Below are 26,458 nucleotides of genomic sequence, written 5' to 3' on the forward strand. Positions count from 1 at the left end.
TCAAGGAGGCACCAGGAGTCGAGATCTATGGGTGGAAGTAGCAAAAATTCTGGATTGGGCAGAACAGAACCTAAAATCCAGCCCTTCATGTCCCAGGAGAATCCAATTTAGTGGCGGATTACCTGAACAGACACAATGTATTACCGGGAGAATGGGAGCTAAATCCTCATGTGTTCCACTTAATAACGCAGAGGTTTGGGTTCCCTCAGGTGGACCTGATGGCCACATCTCAGAACACGAAAGTGAAGCGATTCTTTTCAAGATACCAATCCTCAAGTTCCAGCGGGACAGATGCTCTCTCCCAGAGATGGAACTTCAGCCTCAGTTATGTGTTCCCTCCACTACCAATGATACCTCGAGTTCTACGAAAAATCAGAGAGGAAAAAGCGGTAGTTATAATAGTTCTACCCCATTGGCCAAACAGAGTGTGGTTTCCCACAGTCCTCAGAATGGCGATACAGGGTCCATGGACCTTACCAATAGAACCAGAGTTACTGCGACAAGGACCAATCTGTCATCCGAACCCGCAGAGTCTTCATTTGACGGTGTGGAAGTTGAGCGGTCAATCCTGAGAAGTAAAGGTCTTTCAGAGCAGGTTGTTACCTTACTTATGAAGGCAAGGAAAAATATTTCTTCAAAGTCCTATTATAGAGTATGGAGGAAGTTTGGTGATTGGTTGGGGAATGACGCAGAAATCTCTACGGTTGGAGTCCCGCAGGTACTGCAGTTTCTAAGTGAAGGTTTTCAGATGGGTCTTGCAGTAACAACCATCAAGGTGCAAATAAGCCAGGAGATCATTCTACCATCTTTCTTTCCATACCCAACAGATGATTACAAAGAGAGGTTGCATATGCTGGATGTCTTGCGGGCAGTCTCCATATACTTAGAAAGGGTGAAAGATTTACGGAAAGTAAAAAATCTGTTTGTTTTACACCCTGGAGTCAAAAGAGGTGAAGCACCTTCTAAACACACGATTGCTAGATGGATTACGGAACTGATTGCGTTCGCCTATCAAGAAAATGGCCGACCAGTTCCAGACCACATTAAGGCACACTCTACGAGGGCTGTGGCTACATCCTGGGCAAGAAGAGCGCAGGTGTCGATAAGAGGGATATGTGCGGCGGCGACATAGTCGTCTATCCATACATTCACCAGACACTATGGCTTAGATGTCTCTGGTGGTCACTTTGGAGAAGCGGTACTCAAGGAAGCAACTGCATAAAAAATTATTACTTTAAGCATAATTTGGGCTCTGCGTGGTTTATTTCCCTCCCTACTAGGATGCTTTGGTATATCCCAGAGTAATATCTGCCATGGAGTAGCATAGAAGAAAGTAGCAAATTATACTTACCGATAATTTCATTTCTTCGAGGTACTCCATGGCAGCCTACAGTTTTCCCACCTCGATATATCTTTGTTTTTTCTTAGGCTCCGTTAAAGAGACACTCAAAGACTGGGGGAAGCCAGGAGAGGACGGACCTATATTCCCAGAGGGGGCGGAGCCTAAAATAGAAAAAACTTCCTGTCTAAAACCTAGGAGTAGGGATAAGTCCCCAGAGTAATGGCTGCCATGGAGTACCTCGAAGAAATGAAATTATCGGTAAGTATAATTTGCTACTTTCCTTTCACGCAGGGATTGTACAACGTGATGCGAGATCCGCAGCACTGACATATACTGACCCCCGGATCAGAGCCTGCGCCCACAGCTCAATACCGCGGGACAGCCGCAGGATTATATCGCTGTACAGGTTCCTATGTCTCATGAATGCTCATTCTGTATACTGAATAATGTTCTCACTACTGTTGCGCTCAGATGTTTCTATATTACTATAGTACTGAAAATGACATTATAACCCTATAGGTGCTGATTCCCAGTCACACACAGTGGCATCCGTGTCGGCGTCACACGAGCCTGATTAACGACAGAAGTGGAATTTGGCCCAACACGCCCGTAAGCTCTTGCTTCCCGGCGCTGCAGGCGGAGCGCGCCGTCTTTTATATGTGTAAAAAAAATGTTCATTCTAATTCATAAGGAAATTCGGCAATTCCTCGTAACCTTAATTTCTCTATAAATCCCCCACGTCAGGGGGACTTCACACATAGTATAATAGTGGTCCTGGATGACGTATAGAGAGTGCCATGGGACAATGACAGCTGCTGGCCCCACCCACTCTGATAACAGTGCCGCCAGGAGGACCATTAAATTAGAGTTGATCTAATTATCCTGATTATTCCTCCCCAATGCAACAAGCTACACAAAGGGGGAGATGATCCTCTTGAAGAGAGCTAAAATGGAGAGAGATAAAGTATCAGCCAATCAGCACCTGTCATGTTACAGGCTGTGTTTCTAAAATGACAGGTAGGAGCTGATTGGTTGGTACTTTATCTCTCTCCAATGGTTGATACATCTCCTCCACAGTGAAGGCCACGACCAGACGTGTCTGTGACTGATATAACATGGTGGTGCCAGTGACACTTGTATCCGGCGCAGGGTTATATCTGGGAGATGACCATGTACTGACAGAAAACAGCCCAATGCTGGTCATTCCGAGTTGTTCGCTCGCTAGCAGTTTTTAGCAGCCGTGCAAACGCTATGCCGCCTCCCACTGGGAGTGTATTTTAGCTTAGCAGAAGTGCGAACGAAAAGATCGCAGAGCGGCGGCAAAGTTTTTTTGTGCAGTTTTAGATGGTATCCGGACTCCAGGTCGACAACAAAAAGGTCGACACACCTTATGTCGACGCCAATTGGTCGACATGGCCAAAAGGTCGACATGAACAAAAGGTCGACAGGAACAAGGTCGACATGAGTTTTTCACAATTTTTTTCTTTTTTGGAACCTTTTCATACTTAACGATCCACGTGGACTACGATTGGAACGGTAATCTGTGCCGAGCGAAGCGGAGCGAAGGCACCATGCCCGAAGCATGGCGAGCGAAGCGAGCCATGCGAGGGGACGCGGTGCACTAATTGGGGTTCCCAGTCACTCTACGAAGAAAACGACACCAAAAAAACATAAAAAACTCATGTCGACCTTTTTCCATGTCGACCTTGTTCCTGTCAACCTTTTGTCCATGTCGATCCAAGGTGTGTCGACCAATTGACGGCGACCTAAGGTGTGTCGACCTTTTTGTTGTCGACCTGGAGTCCCAGACCCGTTTTAGAGTAGCTCAAAACCTACTCAGCGCTTACGATCACTTCAGACTGTTCAGTTCCTGTTTTGACGTCACAAACACGCCCTGCGTTCGCCCAGCCACGCCTGCGTTTTTACTGGCACGCCTGCATTTTTCCAAACACTTCCTGAAAACGGTCAGTTGACACCCAGAAATGTCCACTTCATGTCAATCACTCTGCGGCCAGCAGTGCGAATTAAAAGCTTCGCTAGACCTTGTGTGAAACGACATAGTTCGTTGTAATAGTACGTCGCGCGTGCGCATTGCGCCGCATACGCATGCACAGAAGAGCCGTTTTTGTTGCCTCAACGCTGCACAGCGAACGAATGCAACTAGCAATCAACTCGGAATGACCACCTATATCACTAATGCTGGCCTCCAGGTGAGACAGAAGCTCTGTAACACTACAATGGGAATGAATCAGGTCATAACTGGTCATGCTGTAGAATGCAGTAATGAGACGACAGCTTCCAGTGACGCAGACGGGCATTCTTGTGGGAACACTCAGGAAAGGCCACAGATTTCATTTTCATTTTTCTTTTACACGTGGACACATAAGATTCTATGCAGCGTCTGGGCTATCGGGGACAGTAGAAGAGGCCGACGGTGGCATCTAAATTTACAACATGGTGGCCAGACGGCGAAGCGTGCGTGGGGAAAGCTACAGCTTCTACTGTAAACGGTACTAGAATAACAACAGGGCAGCTGGGACGATTGCCCTCAGGCCCCCACACATAGCTAGGGGAGAATATCTGTATTGTGCGTTGTAGGTGTCGGTGACCATCCTTTGAGAACACTTAGGGTGATATTTATCAATGCTTGGAGAGAGATAAAAGTGGAGAGAGATAAAGTACCAACCAATCAGCTCTTGCTGTCTTTTTTTTAAACATCGCCTGTAGCATTGCAGTTAGGAGCGGATTGCTTGGTACTTTATTTCTCTCTCTCTACTTTACTTCTCTCCAAGCTTTGATAAATCTACCCCTTGGTTTTATAACCCCTTTCCCAAGCAGCTGTCATTGTACAGAACGTCGGAGCGTAAAACAACACTGGCTCAGCGAATACCCAGCACCGCGGCTTCAGGGTATGCCATACCTTACCATTTCTTTGTCGCGGGTTCGGCGTTACGCCCACTGAACGCCAACAACAGGTGTGCCCATACAGTGCAATGCCGGCTGACGCTCAGGATGAGGCAGCGCCCCTTACCAAGCGCTGACATCACCCTGCGCAGGTGATAAACGTACCTGCTGCTTGTTCTCTTTAGAGTACGGTAGCATGGTGGAGACGTGGAACATGATCTCGTGCCCTTGGTAAACAGTGTAGACGGAATGTATTCCCGTTGTGTCATCTGCAAAGAAACCGCAGGAAATTAAATCCGTTCCAGCTTCATGAATGTGTCAACACAGTATTCACACCTAGCCGAGGCGTCGTTAACACTCTGGCCACCAGGGGGCCCCACACTCTGGCTGTAAATGCAGTTACTTATCTCTCTGCAGGCTGCTGCATTTATACCTGTGATCACCTCTGGTCCCTAAGGCTGGGAGGCAGGAAAAGATGATAATTATACCAGGATGCGCTTGTACTGTAGATGCAACAACTATTTCATACTTCCAGGGGGTGTAAATGATATAGGAATCCTCTGGGCAAACGTTCAGTATGTGAGGGGTGAAATTAACATTTTCCTCCACCAGATGGAAATAAAAAAATATATTATACAATGGCCGTGGCCCTCGGCTCCTATATAAAATCTGAGTAGGGGCCCCCAATCTACCTTCACTCCCGGGTATAATAAAAATACAGCCTGATGCTGGAATATACAACAGTGATGGCTAACCTTGACACTCCAGCTGTTGTTGAACTACACATCCCAGCATGCCCTGCATCAGTTTTAGCAAGGTCAAATAGCAAAACTGATGCAGGGCATGCTCGGATGTGTAGTTCAACAACAGCTGGAGTGTCAAGGTTAGCCATCACTGGTATACAGGGTAATAAGGCTGCACTGACTGCATAGCAGAGACCCTCTCATTGCCCGGGTGCCCCCACTGCAGAGTCACCCAATACAGCACAGAAATCCTCCTCCTTTGAACTGGGATCATCGTGTGCCCCACCCAAGTCTATGGCTTTACTCACAGTACGCTGCTGGGGACTCACTTCCTTTGCCTACACTTAAATTTATATAATCCCAATCAGTGTAACGACTTTCCATAACTATACAATTTGCCTTTGCACACAGGAGATCAGGAACAGCGCCCCCCACTGTCAGAGGTCCTCATTGCAGCTGGGGGTGTAGAACGGATGTCAGTAAGTGTAAAGCCCCATTTCTCTATCGTCCTAGTGGATGCTGGGGTTCCTGAAAGGACCATGGGGAATAGCGGCTCCGCAGGAGACAGGGCACAAAAAGTAAAGCTTTTCCAGATCAGGTGGTGTGCACTGGCTCCTCCCCCTATGACCCTCCTCCAGACTCCAGTTAGATTTTTGTGCCCGGCCGAGAAGGGTGCAATCTAGGTGGCTCTCCTAAAGAGCTGCTTAGAGAAAGTTTAGCTTAGGTTTTTTATTTTACAGTGAGTCCTGCTGGCAACAGGATCACTGCAACGAGGGACTGAGGGGAGAAGAAGTGAACTCACCTGCGTGCAGGATGGATTGGCTTCTTGGCTACTGGACATTAGCTCCAGAGGGACGATCACAGGTACAGCCTGGATGGTCACCGGAGCCGCGCCGCCGGCCCCCTTGCAGATGCTGAAGTTAGAAGAGGTCCAGAATCGGCGGCTGAAGACTCTGACAGTCTTCTAAAGGTAGCGCACAGCACTGCAGCTGTGCGCCATTTTCCTCTCAGCACACTTCACACGCTGTCACTGAGGGTGCAGGGCGCTGGGGGGGGGCGCCCTGGGAGGCAAATGTAAACCTATATACTGGCTAAAAATACCTCACATATAGCCCCCAGAGGCTATATGGAGATATTTAACCCCTGCCAAACTTCACTAAAGAGCGGGAGACGAGCCCGCCGTAAAAGGGGCGGGGCCTATCTCCTCAGCACACAGCGCCATTTTTTCTCTCACAGAAAGGCTGGAGAGAAGGCTCCCAGGCTCTCCCCTGCACTGCACTACAGAAACAGGGTTTAAACAGAGAGGGGGGGCACAAATTGGCGATATAAATATATATATAAAGATGCTATTAGGGAGAAACACTTATATAAGGTTGTCCCTATGTAATTATAGCGTTTTTTGGTGTGTGCTGGCAAACTCTCCCTCTGTCTCTCCAAAGGGCTAGTGGGGTCCTGTCCTCTGTCAGAGCATTCCAGGTGTGTGTGCTGTGTGTCGGTACGTGTGTGTCGACATGTATGAGGACGATGCTGGAGGAGGCGGAGAAATTGCCTGTAATGGTGATGTCACTCTCTAGGGAGTCGACACCGGAATGGATGGCTTATTTAGGGAATTACGTGAGAATGTCAACACGCTGCAAGGTCGGTTGACGACATGAGACGACCGACAAACAATTAGTAACGGTCCAGGCGTCTCAGAAACACCGTCAGGGTTTTTTTATAAAAAACGCCCATTTACCTCAGTCGGTCGACACAGACACGGACACTGAATCCAGTGTCGACGGTGAATAAACAAACGTATTCCTCATTAGGGCCACACGTTAAGGGCAATGAAGGAGCTGTTACATATTTCTGATACTACAAGTACCACAGAAAAGGGTATTATGTGGAAGTGAAAAAACTACCTGTAGTTTTTCCTGAATCAGATAAAATAAAATGAAGTGTGTGATGATGCGTGGGTTTACCCCGATAGCAAATATTGGCGTTATACCTTTTCCCGCCAGAAGTTAGGGCGCGTTGGGAAGCACCCATTAGGGTGGATAAGGCGCTCACACACTTATCAAGTGGCGTTACCGTCTCCAAATACGGCCGCCCTCAAGGAGCCAGCTGATAGGCAGCTGGAAAAATATCCTAAAAAGTATATACACACAGACGGTGGTTATACTGCGACCAGCGATCGCCATCAGCCTGGAGATGCAGTGCTGGGTTGGCTTGGTCGAATTCCCTGACTAAAAATATTTTATTGATATAGAGCATTTAATAGGATGCATTCTATATATATGTATGCGAGATGCACAGAGGGATATTTGCACTCTGGCATCAAGATAAGTGCGTTGTCCATATCTCCCAGAAGATGTCATGGACACGACAGTGGTCAGGTGATACAGATCCCATACGGCACATGGAAGTATTGCCGTATAAAGGGAAGGAGTTATTTGGGGTCGGTCCGTCGGACCTGGGGGCCACGGCCACAGCTGGGAAATCCAACCTTTTTACCCCAAGTTACATCTCAGCAGAAAAAGACACTGTCTTTTCAGCCTCAATCCTTCCGTTCCCATGTGGGCAAGCGGGCAAAAGGCCAGTCATATCTGCCCAGACATAGAGGAAAGGGAAGTAGACTGCAGCAGGCAGCCCCTTCCCAGGAAAAGAAGCCCTCCACCAGTGGGGGGGTAGTCTCAAGAGTCTCAGCGCGCAGTGGGATCACTCGCAAGTTGACCCCTAGATCATACAAGTATTATCCCAGGGGTACAGATTGGAGAGTCGAGACATTTTTTCCTCGCAGGTTCCTGAAGCCTGCTTTACCAACGGCTCCCTCCGACAAGGAGGCAGTATTGGGAAAAAATTCACAAGCTGTATTTCCAGCAGGTGATAATCAAAGTACCCCTCCTACAACAAGGAAAAGGGTATTAGTCCTCCACACTATATTGTGGTACTGAAGCCAGACGGCTTGGTGAGACATAGTCTAAATCTGAAATCTTTGAACACTTACATAAAAAGGTTCAAATCAAGATGGAGTCACTCAGAGCAGTGATAGAGAACCGGAAAAAAGGGGACTATATGGTGTCCCTGGACATCAAGGATTACCTCCATGTCCAAATTTGCCCTTCTCAACAAGGGTACCTCTGGTTCGTGATACAGAACTGTCAATATCAGTTTCAGACGCTGCCGTTGAATTATCCACGGCACCCCGGGCCTTTACCAAGGTAATGGCCGAAAAGATGATTCTTAAAAGAAGAAAGGCATCTAAATTATCCCTTACTTGGACGATATCCTGAAAGGGACAAGTTTCCAGAGAACAGTTGGAGGTCGGAAAAGAACTATCTAAAGTAGTTCTACGACAGCACGAGTGGATTCTAAATATTCCAAAAATCGCAGCTGTTTTCCGATGATACGTCTGCTGTTCCTAGGAATGATTCTGGGCATAGTCCAGAAAGAGGTATTTCTCCTGGAGGGGAAAGCCAGGGAGTTATCCGACCTAGTCAGAAACCTCCTAAATCCAGGCCAAGTATCAGTGCATCAATGCACAGGAGTCCTGGGAAAAATGGTGGCTTCTTACGAAGCGATTCCATTCGGCAGATCTCACGCAAAAACTTTTCAGGGGGATTTGCTGGACGAATGGTCCGGATCGCATTTTCAGATGCATCAGCGGATAACCCTGTCTCCAAGGACAAGGGTGTCTCTTCTGTGGGGGCTGCAGAGTGCTCATCTTCTAGAGGGCAGCACATTCAGCATTCAGGACTGTGTTCTGGTGACCACGGATGCCAGCCTGAGAGGCTGGGGAACAGTCACACAAGGAAGAAATTTCCAAGGAAGTGTGGTCAAGTCTGGAGATTTCTCTCCACATGAATATACTGGAGCTAAGGGCAATTTACGATGCTCTGAGCCTAGGAAGACCTCTGCTTCAAAGTCAACCGGTGCTGATCCAGTAGGACATCATCATGGCAGTCGCCCACGTAAACAGACGGGGCGGCACAAGAAGCAGGAGGGCAATGACAGCAAGGATTCTTCGCTGGGCGAAAGATCATGTGATAACACTGTCAGCAGTGTTCATTCCGGGAGTGGACAACTAGGAAGATTTCCTCAGCATAAATGAATTCCACCCGGAAAAGTGGGAACTTCATCTGGAAGTTTCCACATGTTTGTAAACCGTTGGGAAAGACCAAAGGTGGTTATGATGGCGTCCCACATGAAGCGCCAGGTCTAGAGACCCTCAGGCAATAGCTGGGACGCTCTGGTAACACCGTGGGTGTACCAGTCGGTGTATGTGTTCCCTCCTCGGCCTTTCATACCCAGTGTATGGAGAATGATAGGAAGGAGAGGAGTAAGAACTATACTCGGGGTTCCGGTTTGGGCCAAGAAGAACTTGGTACCCGGAACTTCAAGAGATACTAGAAAGGATCTTGATTCAGCAAGAATCATGTCTGTTCCATGACTTACCGCAGCTGCGTTGACGCCAGGGCGGGTGAACGCCGGATCCTAAGGGAAAAAGGCATTCCGGAAGAGGTCATCCCTACCCTGGTCAGAGCCAGGAAGGAGGTGACCGCACAACATTATCACCGCTTAGGTGAAAATATGTTCCATGGTGTGAGGCCAGGAAGGCTCCACGGAAGAATTTCAACTAGGTTAATTCCTACATTTCCTGCAAGCAGGAGTGTATATGGGTCTCAAATTGGGGTCCATTAAGGTTCAAATTTCGACCGGTCGATTTTCTTCCAGAAAGAAATTGGCTTCAGTTCCTGAAGTCCAGAAGTTGTTAAGGGAGTACTGCATATACAACCCCTTTTTGATGTCTCCAGTGGCACTGGGCGATCTCAACGTAGTTTGGGATTCCTAAAATCACATTGTTTTAAACAACTCAAATCTGTGGATTTGATATATCTCACATGGAAAGTGACCATGCTGTTGGTCCTGGCCTCGGCCAGGCGAGTGTCAGAATTGGCGGCTTTATCTCACAAAGCCATATCTGATTGTCCATTCGGACAGAGCAAAGCTGTGGACTTGTCCCCAGTTTCTCCCTAAGGTGGTGTCAGCGTTTCACCTGAACCAGCTTATTGTGGTGCCTGCGGCTACTAGGGACTTGGAGGACTCCAAGTTGCTGGATGTTGTCAGGACCCTGAAAATATAGTTTCCAGGTCGGCTGGAGTCAGGAAATCTGACTTGCTGTTTATCCTGTATGCACCCAACAAGCTGGGTGCTCCTGCTTCTAAGCAGACTATTGCTCGTTGGATTTGTAGTACAATTCAGCTTGCACATTCTGTGGCAGGCTTGCCACAGCAAAAAATATGTAAATGCCCATTCCACAAGGAAGGTGGGCTCATCTTGGGCGGCTGCCCGAGGGGTCTCGGCATTACAACTCTGCCGAGCAGCTACGTGGTCGGGGGAGAACACGTTTGTAAAATTTTACAAATTTGATACCCTGGCAAAAGAGGACCTGGAGTTCTCTCATTCGGTGCTGCAGAGTCATCCGCACTCTCCCGCCCGTTTGGGAGCTTTGGTATAATCCCCATGGTCCTTTCAGGAACCCCAGCATCCACTAGGACGATAGAGAAAATAAGAATTTACTTACCGATAATTCTATTTCTCGGAGTCCGTAGTGGATGCTGGGCGCCCATCCCAAGTGCGGATTATTCTGCAATACTTGTACATAGTTATTGTTACAAAAATCGGGTTATTGTTGTAGGAAGCCGTCTTTCAGAGGCTCCCTTTGTTATCATACTGTTAAATGGGTTTAGATCACAAGTTGTACGGTGTGATTGGTGTGGCTGGTATGAGTCTTACCCGGGATTCAAAATCCTCCCTTATTGTGTACGCTCGTCCGGGCACAGTACCTAACTGGAGTCTGGAGGAGGGTCATAGGGGGAGGAGCCAGTGCACACCACCTGATCTGGAAAAGCTTTACTTTTTGTGCCCTGTCTCCTGCGGAGCCGCTATTCCCCATGGTCCTTTCAGGAACCCCAGCATCCACTACGGACTCCGAGAAATAGAATTATCGGTAAGTAAATTCTTATTTTTATCACGTGTGTTTACTGACATCGCTAACGTGGAGCTTTAAAAAGTTTTCAACTTTGCAGTAAAATTCCACTAACAGTTAGTGTTTCTTAAATAATTAGGTTTACCATACTGTCCCTTTAATTTGGGATGCTTATGGTTTACACAGGTTCTGTGGCTGATTACAACCAGGTGACATGCAGGCTTTAGTCAGCCAGCCACAGAACCTGTGTAATTCATTAGTGTCCCGGTTTAAAGGGATTGTATGGTAAGCCTATAAATAATGGGGGTCATTCCGAGTTGATCGTAGCTGTGCTAAATTTAGCACAGCTACGATCATGAACTCAGACATGTGGGGGGACGCCCAGCACAGGTCTAGTCCGCCCCGCATGTCAGTGCCGCCCCCCCCCCCCGCAGAAGTGCAAAGGCATCGCACAGCGGCGATGCCTTTGCACTTCAAGAGTAGCTCCCGGCCAGCGCAGCTTTAGCGTGCTGGCCGGGAGCTACTCATCGCGCCTCAGTCCGCAGCCACCCCCCGCACGGTCCGGCCACGCCTGCGTTGGCCGGACCACGCCCACAAAACGGCGTCCAAACACCGCCGTTTTGCCCCCTCCCGCCCATCGACCGCCTCTGCCTGTCAATCAGGCAGAGGCGATTGTAGCACAGCGACGGGCGGCCAAGCGCCAGCGCATGCGCCGTTCTGACCCGATCGCTACGCTGCGAAAAACTGCAGCGTGCGATCGGGTCAGAATGACCCCCAATGTTCTACTGTGATTCTGGAATTAATAACAAGGGAGACCCTAGGACAGAGGTTCTCAAACTCGGTCCTCGGGGGCCCACACAGTGCATGTTTTGCAGGTCTCCTCACAGAATCGCAAGTGAAAGAATTAGCTCCACCTGTGGACCTTTTAAAATGTGTCAGTGAGTAATTAATACACCTGTGCACCTGCTGGGTTACCTGCAAAATATGCACTGTGTGGGCTCCCAAGGACCGAGTTTGAGAACCTCTGCCCTAGGATATGACCACCCCATAACTCCCAACATGACCCTCTCCAGGAGGGACAGAATGCCCCTGGACCGCCACAGACACAGTATGCGTACAGTAAGAGGGTTCTTACTTTTGGTATCTAGTCCTCCCCTGTAGCCGATCCAGCTCCTCAGCGTGATGGTGTCTCCAAGCAAGTTCAATAATTTTTGGAAACTTTCACTTCCGGCTTCTGGAATCAAAGGAGAAATCCTGATCGTCAAACACTGAGAAAATGACCAAACGAGGGGCCTTATTCAGCCTGGATCACTATTGAGACAGAAATTGCGATTTTCTCAGAACTGCGTCTGCTACAAATCGCATGTGAAGAGCCGCCCAGAAAGGCAAAAGATGCCACCGATGCATTCGCAAATTTGCATATACATTCACATAATTGCGATGCATATTCAGAAATCGAGTACCATCCAGTTGACCCATGCATACGCAGAATAAACGCAGCTGCAGTGGCGGCGGCGCCATGATTTCAGCCACAGCTGACGTCATATGCACGGCCGGAAAACAGGCATGACACGCCTGTGTTTTCCCAACCACTCCCCACAAACGCCATGTGACCTCCCACAAACGATCACTTTCTGCCAATCGCACTTTGCTGGGCCTGCGATCGTACTGCGCATGCATTTCAGCCTTCGCGCACCTGCGATGCAGTCGCAGCGCATGCGGTCATCCGATAATTGCCCAATTTGCAATTTTGCAACAGAACCACAGAACTATTACAGAGCAGCAGTTACTGAGGAGGGTCCAATTCACTGAGTGCTAAGGGGAGGGTCCAATTCACTGAGTACTAAGGGGAGGGTCCAATGCTAAGGGGAGGGTCCAGCTAAGGGGAGGGTCCAATTCACTGAGTGCTAAGGGGAGGGTCCAATTCACTGAGTGCTAAGGGGAGGGTCCAATTCACTGAGTGCTATGGGGAAGGTCCAATTCACTGAGTGCTATGGGGAAGGTCCAATTCACTGAGTGCTATGGGAAGGTCCAATTCACTGAGTGCTAAGGGGAGGGTCCAATTCACTGAGTGCTAAGGGGAGGGTCCAATTCACTGAGTGCTAAGGGGAGGGTCCAATTGACTGAGTGCTAAGGGGAGGGTCCAATTCACTGAGTGCTAAGGGGAAGGACCAATTCACTGAGTGCTAAGGGGAGGGTCCAATTTACTGAGTGCTAAGGGGAGGGTCCAATTCAACAGGTGTCAGTGGGAGGGAGAGATTGAGTAGGTATCAGGGGGAGGTGGGGTGTTCAGAACTGCCGACACAGCTGCACTGTCCACGGACACTGAAAGCGGGAGTCTCAGCGCTTGCACGCTCCGTCGCACAAGGGGAAGGCAGCAAATAGCATTTGAATATTATCGCAGCCATAAATCCGAAAAAAATAAATCGCAATAGCAAATGCTACTATTACCGCCCCTGAGCCACGCCCAATGACCCTACAATGTGCAGCTGCAGTTGTCATTTTTGTAGCTTCATTTTTCTTTTGCTCCCACTGCAATTTTTCTTCTTCACCGAGGTGTAAAACAACAGGTGGTCGTGTTATTACCATTTATCCGTAGTGCTGTCCGTAGAACTAGCACCAGGTAAGACCTGGATGCAAACAGCATACAAACCTGCGGTGTACAGAGGTAACCCCCGCTAGCGATACATTTTGTCAGATTTAACCGGCAATAGTGGCTGTGGCGATTTAAATCCTGCTGCTGCCCTGAATCTATAATCAGCGTCTCATTACCGCGATAACGAAAAAAAAAATGCTTTTTCATAGTTTTAACATATGTATGTATTTTTGTCGTCAATAGTTTTCATTAAGGGGTACAGAAGAAAAAAGGGAATTATCGATTTTTATTATTATTATTATTATTATTATTTTAATTTGATTTATTTTTTAATTAGCGGAGCTGAAACCCAAGTCTGCCTGTGCATTCACTCCCGAACTGGCCTGGCGAGGCTCTTGGCCAGTATACATTAGTAATAAATACGTTACGATTACAGATTTCCAGTGGGAAACAATAGCAAATTATCGTTAACGTTATAACCAGAGCCGTCAGATTATTTGTCTTCAATACACAGACCGTACCATCAGGACAACCCTCTGGCTGGCACTTACCATTACTAAACATCTCGTCATCTGTCAGCTGACCATCTTTGGCATAAAGAACTCCAAACTTAAAATTCACTGAGCCCTAAAAAAAGATACAGACCAGAAAGATTATTAATACACTGCGATAATAAAGGATTAGTCAGTATGGAAATAACGCATTCTGTACGACTAATACGCGGCTACACACTTCCGGCGTGGAGACTGCTAGTAGGGAGAGTTAAGCTCGCAACGTTACAGCCCCCCAAAAAGTGATGGTGTTTCTCCCGCCCCCAATCCCCGTAATTATCATCTAGTCAGTGACAGCAACTGTTCCCATTACTACACCCCCCATGTGGGATTTGCACCCACAATCTGGTACTTCCACCCCCGTGCCTCACACCTATGGCCTGAGATGTACGCAATTCTGTATGGGGTCATATCAAGTGATTTTTTAACAAAATGCGCGTGCTTCCATCCTATAGTATTTGCAAGCGATTCTGCTTTATACACGTCTCGGTTGCTTCTTACTTGGATCTGCGTTACCGGGTGGCAGTGGTCCGGTAACGTGCGTTCGCATGCAGATTACATTATCCGTGGGCGTGTACACAGAGCTGAGGCCTATTTTATAGAATGCACTTTATAAATGTTACCTCAGTGCTGATTGGTTGCCATGGGCAACTTCTGCACTGGCTCACTTCTTCGCTCTTATCACTGCTTCATGAAGAGACCACTTATTAGTCTCATTCTTGGCCACAGGACAGTAACCAGGACAACGGACGGAACTCGTGGCACACACGGATTGGGATAAATATGTTTGTAGGATAACACTCTTACCCCAGGATGGACAAGGGGACGGAATTAAGTACAGCATCAGTCGGCATGTCGACGCAGCGTTTTTACAGTATTTTAGCCCTAACCCTACCCTGACTTCACAACGTCAATGGCACAAATGTACATTACAAGTATGGAGATGAAGGTGGAATCCCACATCCACCAGGATCCCTGGACACATTCCCGTCATTCGGGCAGATTGGGAGACTCTCTGCTTTGTGCACAATTCTGGAAATGTACTTAATGGAGACAGCAGTGGAAAACGATCAGTTTCACTCACCTCCTGTTCCTCTAACACCAGCAGGTCCTATAGTCGGAGAAAGGGAAGAGGAGAGTGAGCGACAGCAGTAATATAGTAGCGGCGCAAGCAGACGTAATTACTCTTTACTCTGCAAACGCTGAAAAGTCAACACTGAATTATTGCAGCTGTCGGTTAACCCCAAATGCAGAGTCCTCAGGGTGAGGGAGCTTCAGCCCAGGTCTCTCTTATAGAATCACATCTAGCCAAAACCTAAGACATGTATTATATAATATGTTATACCGCACTCACCCTCCCACCACACCCGACACGCGCTGTGGAATATATTTTATGTAGCGTGCCCTATGTGAATAATAACACACAATGTATATAATATATTACTAAGGTATTTAATAATGCATGATCTCAAAAAAATGGCACTGGCCATGGTGGCTGAGTGGGGGCTCGAGGTAAGTGCAGGGGTGTTATCCATTTGTGGGAACTGGAATGTGGCGGTGCCAGTGGAGAAGCAACTATGGCTGCCTACCACTCCTTGGTGTTCCAACCAGCAGCTTTTACTGGTGCCTCCTGGCCTTAAATGAATGTGAAGTGCCAAAGGGGGCAAGGCGGAAGGTCTGGCTATCATCATTACTGGAGACAATTTCAGCTTGAGGGGGCGCAAGATTCAAGTAAAATTATTCTGGTGGGTAGTTGGGACAGGAGATATAAAGATTAGTCTTCCATTGGCCAGGATGGAGAGGGGCAATAACCCAAGTGTGAGGACAGTGGGGAGAGCACAAAGGGGGTCATTCCGAGTTGATCGCTCGCTAGTTACTTTTAGCAGCCGTGCAAACGCATAGTCGCCGCCCACGGGGGAGTGTATTTTCGCTTTGCAAGTGTGTGAACGGCTTTGCAGCCGAGCTCTGCAAAAACAGTTTGTGCAGTTTCTGAGTAGCTCAGAACTTACTCAGCCGCTGCGATCACTTCAGTCTTTTTGTTCCCGGAATTGACGTCAGACACCCGCCCTGCAAACGCTTGGATACGCCTGCATTTTTCCAAAAACTCCCAGAAAACGGTCAGTTGCCACCCACAAACGCCCTCTTCCTGTCAATCTCCTTGCGATCAGCTGTGCGAATGGTTTCTTCGTTAAAACCATCGCTCAGCAATGTACCTGTACGACGCGCCTGTGCGCTGCGGTGCATACGCCTGCGCAGTTTTGCCATTTTTTTCACCTGATCGCTGCACTGCGAAAACTGTCAGCGAATGATCAACTCGGAATGACCCCCACTATTAACAAATGAAAAACCCCCAGCATGTTCCAGACTGATTCATGTGAGAGTTAACGACTGAGGTCTGTGTTACCGCTATAACTGTGCGTGTGTGCTGAATATAAAAGGCAGTAATACCCCTTGCAAAGTCTATATTCTCTACAATTGCTTAAGGCGTTGACTTGTGTAAAAGTTCTTTTAAGAAGTAACTGAGCAAACGAACATGACAGTTCCTGATGCACTCTGCCTGGCTCTACTCCCTCCAGGCTACATCAGAGACACTCCCGTGACCTACACAGGATCTCACCTTCTGAATCTCTGGGTTGAGGATCTCCCTGGGGCTTTTCTCAAATCTATCGAGGTTCATGGCACTGAAAAAAAATAAATGACAGCGTTACCCTTTCCAGCGGCAGCTTTCCGGTTGTAGACTAAGGCGGCCAATTACATTTAAGGTGCTGGGATGTAGACACAATGGGGCTATAAAGCTGATGTAACTGGGCCTACCCTATATAAAAAAACCATTCATACCTGCATACTAACATGTATTAATCATATACCGCATTCTTATCGGTGCTAAAATTGATTGGCTGTAGACTATGAAGTTGCATCAATGTTGTGTCCCAATTTTAACCTCGCACCCCTTAGAGAAGCGCAGGGAAACTAACGATAACCACACTGCAGGAAATGGCTGATATGTGCGCAGCCGGCCATCGCGACGATACCCCTCGCATGGAACGGAATTCCCGCCTGAGAATTAATCCTTTCATCTAAAATTCTGCCAGACCTTTCTGCCCCAGGCTGTGGATGCAAATTTACATTTCTACAAAGTCCAGCAACTTACAGCCCAAAGCTAACCCTCCATATGCCTTCCACTCCAAGAATGAAGTTTGTTCCACAATCAATTACATACTAAATGGGGTAATATTAGGGGATTCTGTACTGGAAAAAAACTTAGGTGTTCACATAGATAACAAATTAAGCAGCAGTACCCAAATTAGGAGTGCAGCAAAGAAGGCTAATAAGATACAGTATTAGCATGCATAAAATGGGGAATTGATGCAAGGGACGAGAGTGTTATACTCCCATTATATAAATCACTAGTGAGGCCACATCTTGAATACTGTGTGCAATTTTGGGCACCATATTACAAAAAGGATATCCTGGAGCTACAAAAGGTTCAGAGGCGGGCAACCAAACTAATTAAGGGCATGGAGATGCTGGAATACGAGGAAAGGCTTGCAAGGCTAGGCATGTTTACAATGGAAAAGAGGAGACTAAGAGGGGACATGATGAACATCTACAAATATATAAGGGGTCAATACACAGAGCTTGCGGGGGACCTGTTTTCAATAAGATCAGCACAGAGGACACGTGGTCACTCGCTTAGGTTAGAGGAGAGGAGTTTCCGCACATTGAGGCGAAAATGTTTTTTCACAGTAAGGACAATACGTGTTTGGAATTCCCTGTCTGAGAGAGTGGTAACGGCGGACTCAGTCAACACCTTTAAGAATGGGATAGATAAATTCCTATTGGATAATGATATTCAGGGTTATGGTGCGTAGGCACGCATTATAGTTAATATAACTAGTCCTAACATAAAAATAACTAGTCCTATAATAAGACTGCATAGGAGACCACATATAGGTTGAACTCGATGGACAATTGTCTTTTTTCAACCTTAGTTACTATGTTATTGTCATAATAGCAAAAACACTTCCTATATTACATACCTTAATATAGATTTCACTGATAATGTTTTTGTGGGACAGTATGAAAGGCAGATTTTCTGTGTACCCTGGGAAAACACACACAAAGCAGAAAACCACGTTAGACAAACCAATCTCCTGTGTCAGCGCTTTCTGCACCAACGTCATGAGAGCTCGGCCATTGTATCACTGCATACTGTGCTGCAATACTATATACTGACGTGTGATCGCCACTGCGGCATATATTGTCCTGTAAAACTCTACGGTAAGTATCATGGTTTGGGGGGGGGGGGCAAAACAATTAATTTATTGCATTACAATTAATTTTTTTTTTTTTTTTCCCTGGAAGCCGAATGAGAGGTTCTACTATATTGGCAAAATAACAATAATGTACAGTATTGTAAGGGGTATAATTACTAAATCATTGCTGGGCTTCCAGGGCTAAAACACACATTTACTAATATTTAAAAATTAGCATAAACAAAAAAAAACTGTTTGTAAATGTGTATTTTAGCCCTGGAGATACAACATCGATTGAGATCAATTTTCATTGATAACAAAAATTAACCTTTAGTAAATAAACCCTTAAGAGTGTACAGTAACCACTTATAGAGATCAACATTTACATTCTTTGCCAAACGAGTTTCACACTGAAACATCCAGTAGAGCGGAGATGTTTTGGTGATACAAGCTTTGAGATGCTTTCATTATGCCATTATGTGGAACGCTCGTGGGCACAGTGGGGCAGATTCAGAGGTGGACTCAGTGGCGATATGCACGCAATTGGCTGATGTATTTTCTACCAGGCAGGCATCTGATTCGTAATGTGCATATGTCCTAAGTGTCTAGGTACAGAGACGCAGCACAGATTTGGATGCAGGATCTAGGAATTATGGTGGACGTTACTGGGAGTTAATGTGGTGGTGAAACGGACGTGGGCTTGAAAGCGACTGCGTAAAGAGACGCAGCACAGATTTGGATGCAGGATCTGGGAATTAGGGTGGACGTTACTGGGAGTTAATGTGGTGGTGAAACGGACGTGGGCTTGAAAGCGACTGAATGCAGAGATGCAGAACCACTGAAACAAGCGGCCATACTCAGAGAAACTGAACTTGCCATTGGACTGATGCAAGTTTCCATGGTGCGATTGGTGAAAATCGCAGTGGACGGAAGGACGCTGCAAGTGGGCACCTCAGTCCTTCCACAGTCGCATGCTGAGGAGGCCATTTTCACTGAAAATAAAAAAGCCTCGCTAACCTTCCCTGCATCAAAGGAATTGAATGCTATATTTGAAAAAGTATGGGAAAACCCTGAAAAAAAATTCCAGGTCCCTAAAAGGGTCCAGGCGCCCACCTCTGAATCAGCCCATTTATGTACATGTGTACACTATGAGAAGAGCTTGGATGATAATGGACACCTAAGGCCAAACTGCCACTATGTTACATTTCATGGTCAAATGCAAGTGAGGCGAAGATTTCCCCGAAAGGTTTTTGAGAATGTATCTCGTCTCTGCAATACATTCATATATTAATGGTAATTTGCAGAATGGATGAAGAGGCCACCATTTCTGCCACCTTCAGACAGCAGATGAGGTGGATCCCTGAATGATGTTGTAGAAAGAAAATGCAAGACTCCAGGACACAAGAGGTTAGGAATGCAGATCTTCCATTTGGTAGACAGTGCAATAAGCAGAGAGCGGGGCTGTAGCCAGGAATATAGAGCATAGCACTTGTACATTATCTGCTGATGACAGACTGACAGCTGTATTGTGACTGATTATTTGGAAGTGTCACGCTGCACAGATTGCGGCCATTCCTTCACCTCCTGCTTCCACCGCATTAAGGATTCAGTGGCTGATTCTCGGGTGCAAACCAAAAAAAAACACAAGTAACTTTATATCTGCATCAAACCATGCTGCAATACAAGGGGGGGCAAATACATTTATTATATATGCAAGCAGGGTAAATAGTGTCTGCTTCTGCACGTAGCCCACAGGTATACATTCAGGATCCCAGCAGCTGTAATACCAACACTGGAATCCCAACAGCCGTCATAACACCGATGCCGGCAACCCGAAAAGAGCAGGATCCCAACGACGGCATCCCAACAGGATCCCGAAGGTAAGTATGAACAGCCAGATTAGGTTTAGGCTGCAGGAGGGGGGGTTAGGTTTAAGCACACTCCGGGGGGGGGGGTTAGGGCTAGGCTGCGGCAGAGGAGTTAGATTTAGGAACACTCCAGTGGGGTTAGAGTTAGGCTGCGTGAGGGGGGTTAGGTTTACGCACACTCCAGGGGGGTTAGGGTTAGGCTGCGGGAGGGGGGTTAGGTTTAGGCACACTCCGGGGGGGTTAGGATTAGGCTGCGGGAGGGGGGTTAGGTTTAGGCACACTCCAGGGGGGTTAGGGTTAGGCTGCGGTGTGGCGGAGGTTAGGGTTAGGCTGCAGAGAGGGGGGTTAGGGGTAGGCACCACCAGGGGAGTGTTAGGCTTAGGCACTAAGGGGGGAGGGTTATGTGGGAAGAGGGGCTAAGTTTAGGCACCACCGGGGGGAGGTTAGGGTTAGGCACCAATAGGGGAGGTTAGGTTTAGGCTATGGACAGGGTGGGTTAGGGGGTAGGGGAGGGAGGTTAGGGTACCGAACACACCCCACCGGCATCCCAACCGCCGGCTTTTCATACTGAACCCAGCCCACACATACTGGATGGCTTTATTTTTACAGCTCTAAATTTGGACATGCCTCTCCCAAATCTATATCCCTCTGCACATGTTACATCTTCCCACCTGCAGTGCAGCATGGTTTTCCCAAGGTGAATAGTTACTCGGTCTGTTTTGCTTTGCCCTCAGTAAAGAATCAGCCCCTCAGTGTGTTTCCGCGCCCGCCTCAATGCCCATTCCCAGATGCTCCATCAGATACTCTCCATCCTACAGCCAGATGGCAGATTACACAGGTGGCTGTGGGATGGGGCCTGCTTGCAGCATCACTGTACGTATTAACGCGTCTGAGCAAGGTGCCAGGTGCAGTAATCTCAATGAAATCAGCCACAACCCTGAGCCAGAGAAGGCCGGGAACATCGCTTAGTAATCCTTTCGCCCTGGACGTGTCTAACCCTGAACTGTCACAGGACAAATCGATGGCTCATAACTCGCAGAAATGCGCTGATCTCGACTAGTGTAAGGATATCTTCCTTCTGACAGGCGCTGGTGCACAGTAAACGTACAAAGTGACATCACAGTGATGCCTTCTTTATTTATTTATATATTGTTTATTTATATCATTTATTTTATAGTTACATACTTCATATACTAAGCTACTCTTTAGTCTTTACAAGTCCATGCTTTGCCTTTCAGAGTCCCAAAAGCACAGACTCACCCGTATGGATTATACAATGGGGGAGATTTATCAAAAATTGGAGAGAGATAAAGTTGAGAGAGAGATAAAGTACCAACCAATCAGCATCTAACTGCCATATTACAGGCCGTGTTTCAAAAATGACAGGAGCTGATTGGTTGGTACTTTTTTCTCTCTCCAAGCTTTGATAAATCTCCCCCTATATCTGTACACAGCACTTTAATTTTAAATCGTCCTCGCCCAGCGGAGGCAGTCATTATGCTAGTATTCAGGCAGCGATGTCTCCGGTCTCTACTGAATTGGCAGACCCAAAATGGCTGCCTCCACTGTATAGGACACAACAACAGTTCTATATCTAACCCTGGATTTCAACAGACATTTCTGCATTACAAGATTCCAGGCAATAAGTTATACGTAGCGAAAGACCCCGCCGTTGTGACACATACGGTTTTCCGCCATAGGATCGCTCGATACTGCGGTACGCGCTGATTGTTCTGGTCGGAGAGGACGACGGACAGGAAAAACGGGTTCCGCTCTGCATCGGTTCCTACGTAGTTTTGATGAACTGTTAACAAAACAGAAATAGTCAATTATTTTAGAAGGAACTGGGACAGCAGTATAGATAATAATGACAATGCATAGTGTAATAGGGTCAAATATACAGTATACGCCACCAAAATAATTTTGTCTCTCTATAGTAATAGCCCCAGATAGATCATTCCTAGAACGGATTAAACGTGTTCAGTACACGGGATGAATGACAATGGTGGTCATTCCGAGTTGATCGCTCGCTAGCAGTTTTTAGCAGCCGTGCAAACGCTATGCCGCCTCCCACTGGGAGTGTATTTTAGCTTAGCAGAAGTGAGAACGAAAGGATCGCAGAGCGGCTACAAAGTTTTTTTGTGCAGTTTCAGAGTAGCTCTAAACCTACTCAGCGCTTGCGATCACTTCAGACTGTTCAGTTCCTGTTTTGACGTCACAAACCCGCCCAGCCACGCCTGCGTTTTTTCTGGCACGCCTGCATTTTTCCAAACACACCCTGAAAACGGTCAGTTGCCACCCAGAAACGCCCACTTCATGTCAATCACTCTGCGGCCACCACTCGACTGAAATGCTTCACTAGACCCTGTGCAAAACTACATCATTTGTTGTGCTCGTACGACACGCGTGCGCACTGCGGCGCACACGCATGCGCAAAAATGTGGTTTTTTAGCCTGATTGCTGCGCTGAGAACAAATGCAGCTAGCGATCAACTCGAAATGACCCCCTATAGCACTTGGTTGAAAAGATCCATTAAAGACATAACAAGAGCAGTTGTGCATGGACACACCATGATGTATTAATAAAGGAATTAACATGGGAAGATGAAACATGACATGAACCAGTAGGCAGACGTAGGAGCCATTAATCATGTTGGAGATTTATATGACGGTTATTGGTGCATTGATTGCAGCTAATTGGTGATATCCCAACAACATCTACATACACAAAATCACCAAAGGACACAATTTATCTCTTTGTGTTCCTGAAGGTCTCACGTACACTACAGCCCTGAGTAACTATATAAATGGCTGCCCGGATGATTGATCTACACCACAGGTTCTCAAACTCGGTCCTCAGGACCCCACACGATTCATGTTTTGCAGGTCACCTGTAGATTTTTAAAATGTGACAGTTGGTGACACACAGTGCAGCTGCTGGGTGACATGGAGAACGTGAACCGCGTGGGGTCCTGAGGACCGAGTTTGAGAACCACTGATCTACACTGTCTAGGTAGACAACCCATAGTTCCACACCATATGACAGGTACAAAAGGTCGACATGACACTGTCCGACACATAAATGGTCGACACAAGGGTAACAGGACTGTTATCTAGTTTGGCCAATCTCACTCCCAACCTGGAAGTCCGCCCTCAGGCCATGCAGCTATCTGTGCGCAACAGGATTAACTTTTAAAATATAATAATTTTATTAATAATCCAAAAATATGGATAGATAAAATAAAATATACAGTATATACTATCTGATTCAGAGGTGACCTCACAATATTATTGAACAATTTTAGCAGATTTTAAACCATCTAGATCTTATAAAAGAACCCGCAATGATGCCATAATCACTTTAAACTTAAATAATGGTATCGTATTCAAAATATAATCCCTTAATGAAAAATCCCAATACAGTGCACTGATTCATTAAACGTAAATGTCCACATATGCTGGCCAGCCTGTATTCAAATAAGGTGTATTTCACCTAGAGATTTAATCCAAAAGAATCAGTTTACTTTGTATGGATAATGTCTATAGCACAGTACTGTGATTAAAATGAGGAAAAATCACCATATAATTAGACCATTTAAATATCCTATGATTAGGTACCGTCAGTAGTAACAAGTGTCTCCTTTAGTTGAACGGTAAATATCCTCCCCGTGCCACCGATATGTATAGCTGTTCAGTGGGGATATATTTGCAGAGCAGCCGTCTCCTGCTGGCTCTCGTACTTGTGCTGATTCACTTGCTGTGATCACCCGAGACCTCCGTCATCTGTATTTCACGTACCGGCATTCACTGCATCGCCCGGTCACTCACAAAACAGTGCGGCTAGATTTTCTTTAGCAGCCGGTGTCCAATATACGGTGATGCACGGAGTCCCTTGCAGCGGGTTATGGGTGTAATAATTCACCAGCAATCACGGCAGTGGTGGCTGACATTCACCGTGATGCCTGAAGGCTATCAGTTAGTACAACTGAATTTACCTTTGTAGCCGGAGTCCGGTGTACCAAAATGTACAGAGTCCTTTGCAGCGGATTCAGTGATGATAAAAATTACCCAATATTCAGGGCAGCAATAGATGATCCAAATAGAGGTCACTCCAGAGCTATTACCTAACGCGTTTCTCGACCATTAGCCCCGGTCGTTTCATCAGAGGTAGATAAAAATGGTCTAATTATATGGTGATTTTTCCTCATTTTAATCACAGTACTGTGCTATAGACATTATCCATACAAAGTAAACTGATTCTTTTGGATTAAATCTCTAGGTGAAATACACCTTATTTGAATACAGGCTGGCCAGCATATGTGGACATTTACGTTTAATGAATCAGTGCACTGTATTGGGATTTTTCATTAAGGGATTATATTTTGAATACGATACCATTATTTAAGTTTAAAGTGATTATGGCATCATTGCGGGTTCTTTTATAAGATCTAGATGGTTTAAAATCTGCTAAAATTGTTCAATAATATTGTGAGGTCACCTCTGAATCAGATAGTATATACTGTATATTTTATTTTATCTATCCATATTTTTGGATTATTAATAAAATTATTATATTTTAAAAGTTAATCCTGTTGCGCACAGATTGGTTTCTTTTTTCCTTGTTTATCTTGTTTTGTGGGGGTGAGCAACCTTCCCCTTCTTACCAAATTGTGCAGCAATAGGAAGTTCTCATAAGGTTGAAAGTTTCGGGCGCCCATTGTCCTTGTTTTATTTCATGCAGCTATCTGAATGCAGAGCAGCACTCAGAATGTCGACAATATAACTGACCATGTCGGCATATTCATAATCTCGACATGCAATACTGACAAAAGGCTGGCACAATGCGTGTCTCCATTATGAACATATCAGCGTTAGGATAGGAAGCGGTTAGGGTTAAATAGTATGGCCGACATTCTCACCGCCAACATGTCTGAGAGTATGTCAACTTTACACTGCGTCCACATTCATGTCGGCATTCTGATTGTCTAATGCACATACACACCCCTAGTAAATGATTTTAATGTAGTGTTTCACATTTATGTTGATATAATTTCCCTGACATTTAGATTATAAATGCTTAGGGACAGGGCCGGTTCTAAGAGTTGTGGCGCCCTGGGCAAAATATGGGGGCGTGGCTTCAATTGGGGGCGTGGTCACGACACTGCAAGAAAATAAAAAAAAAAGAATACTTACCATCCCCGTTCCTGATCCAGACCCCCTCCGCCGGCGGCACCGCTCTTCTCCCCTCTCTCTTCTCTTCGATCTATGGGAGAGACGTTATTACGTCTCTCCCATAGAACAGCATAGACACTAGAGGTCAATTATGACCCCTAGTGTCTGTGCCACTATGCTGTGCGGTGCGCGATGACGTCATCGCGCATCGCACAGCAAAGGTCCTCTACACGAAGGGAAACTAGACCGTAGCGTCTAGTTTCCCTTCATGGAGAGGACCTTTGCTGTGCAGTGCGCGATGACGTCATCGCGCACCGCACAACTAAGGTCCTCTCAATGAAGGGAAACTAGACGCTACGCGTCTGGTTCCCTTCAAAGCGGGGGGGCACAGCAGGGCACTGCGGGGGGCACAGTGGCGGATCTTGCCCTGGTGCGGCGCCCTCCGGATGGCGCCGGCGCCCTCCGGAAGGCGGCGCCCCGGGCAAAAGTACCGCTTGCCCGTGGCAAGAACCACCACTGCTTAGGGACTTAGGGGTCTATTTACTAAGCCTTGGATGGAGGATAAAGGCCCTCATTCCGAGTTGTTCGCTCGCTAGCTGATTTTAGCAGCACTGCACACGCTAGGCCGCCGCCCTCTGGGAGTGTATCTTAGCTTAGCAGAATAGCGAACGAAAGATTAGCAGATTTGCTACTACATAATTCTTAGCAGTTTCTGAGTAGCTCGATACTTACTCCTACACTGCGATCAGTTCAGTCAGTTTCGTTCCTGGTTTGACGTCACAAACACGCCCTGCGTTCGGCCAGCCACTCCCCCGTTTTTCCATCCACTCCCGCGTTTTTCCCTAGCACGCCTGCGTTTTTCCGCAAACGCCGTGAAAACGCTGAGTTGCCGCACAGAAACACCCACTTCCTGTCAATCACACTACGAACACTTCAGCGTGGAAAAAACGTTGTTCGCTCGTGAGCAAATCTACTAAGTTCTTAGTATAATTACTAAGCGCATGCGCTCTGCATACCATGCGCATTTTCCACCTATTCGCAGCGTAGCGAAAATCGGCA

General features: G+C 46.8%; 1 protein-coding gene across 4 annotated transcripts in view; it reads right to left on the minus strand.

The window, feature by feature from the left end:
- Positions 1–26,458, minus strand: part of GARNL3 (GTPase activating Rap/RanGAP domain like 3) — a 429,083-nt gene that overhangs the window by 93,832 nt on the left and 308,793 nt on the right. For all 4 annotated transcript variants that reach the window (XM_063935955.1, XM_063935954.1, XM_063935953.1 and 1 more), the window contains 7 exons: positions 21,914–22,032; positions 18,145–18,209; positions 16,722–16,785; positions 15,189–15,215; positions 14,105–14,180; positions 12,093–12,191; positions 4,412–4,515 (listed from right to left, as the gene is read on the minus strand). In XM_063935955.1, coding sequence (XP_063792025.1) covers positions 4,412–4,515; positions 12,093–12,191; positions 14,105–14,180; positions 15,189–15,215; positions 16,722–16,785; positions 18,145–18,209; positions 21,914–22,032 — 554 coding nt within the window. The remainder of the gene's footprint in view (positions 1–4,411; positions 4,516–12,092; positions 12,192–14,104; positions 14,181–15,188; positions 15,216–16,721; positions 16,786–18,144; positions 18,210–21,913; positions 22,033–26,458) is intronic.

This window comes from Pseudophryne corroboree, chromosome 8 (assembly GCF_028390025.1).
Source record: "Pseudophryne corroboree isolate aPseCor3 chromosome 8, aPseCor3.hap2, whole genome shotgun sequence".
In the NCBI taxonomy this organism is placed as follows: domain Eukaryota; kingdom Metazoa; phylum Chordata; class Amphibia; order Anura; family Myobatrachidae; genus Pseudophryne; species Pseudophryne corroboree.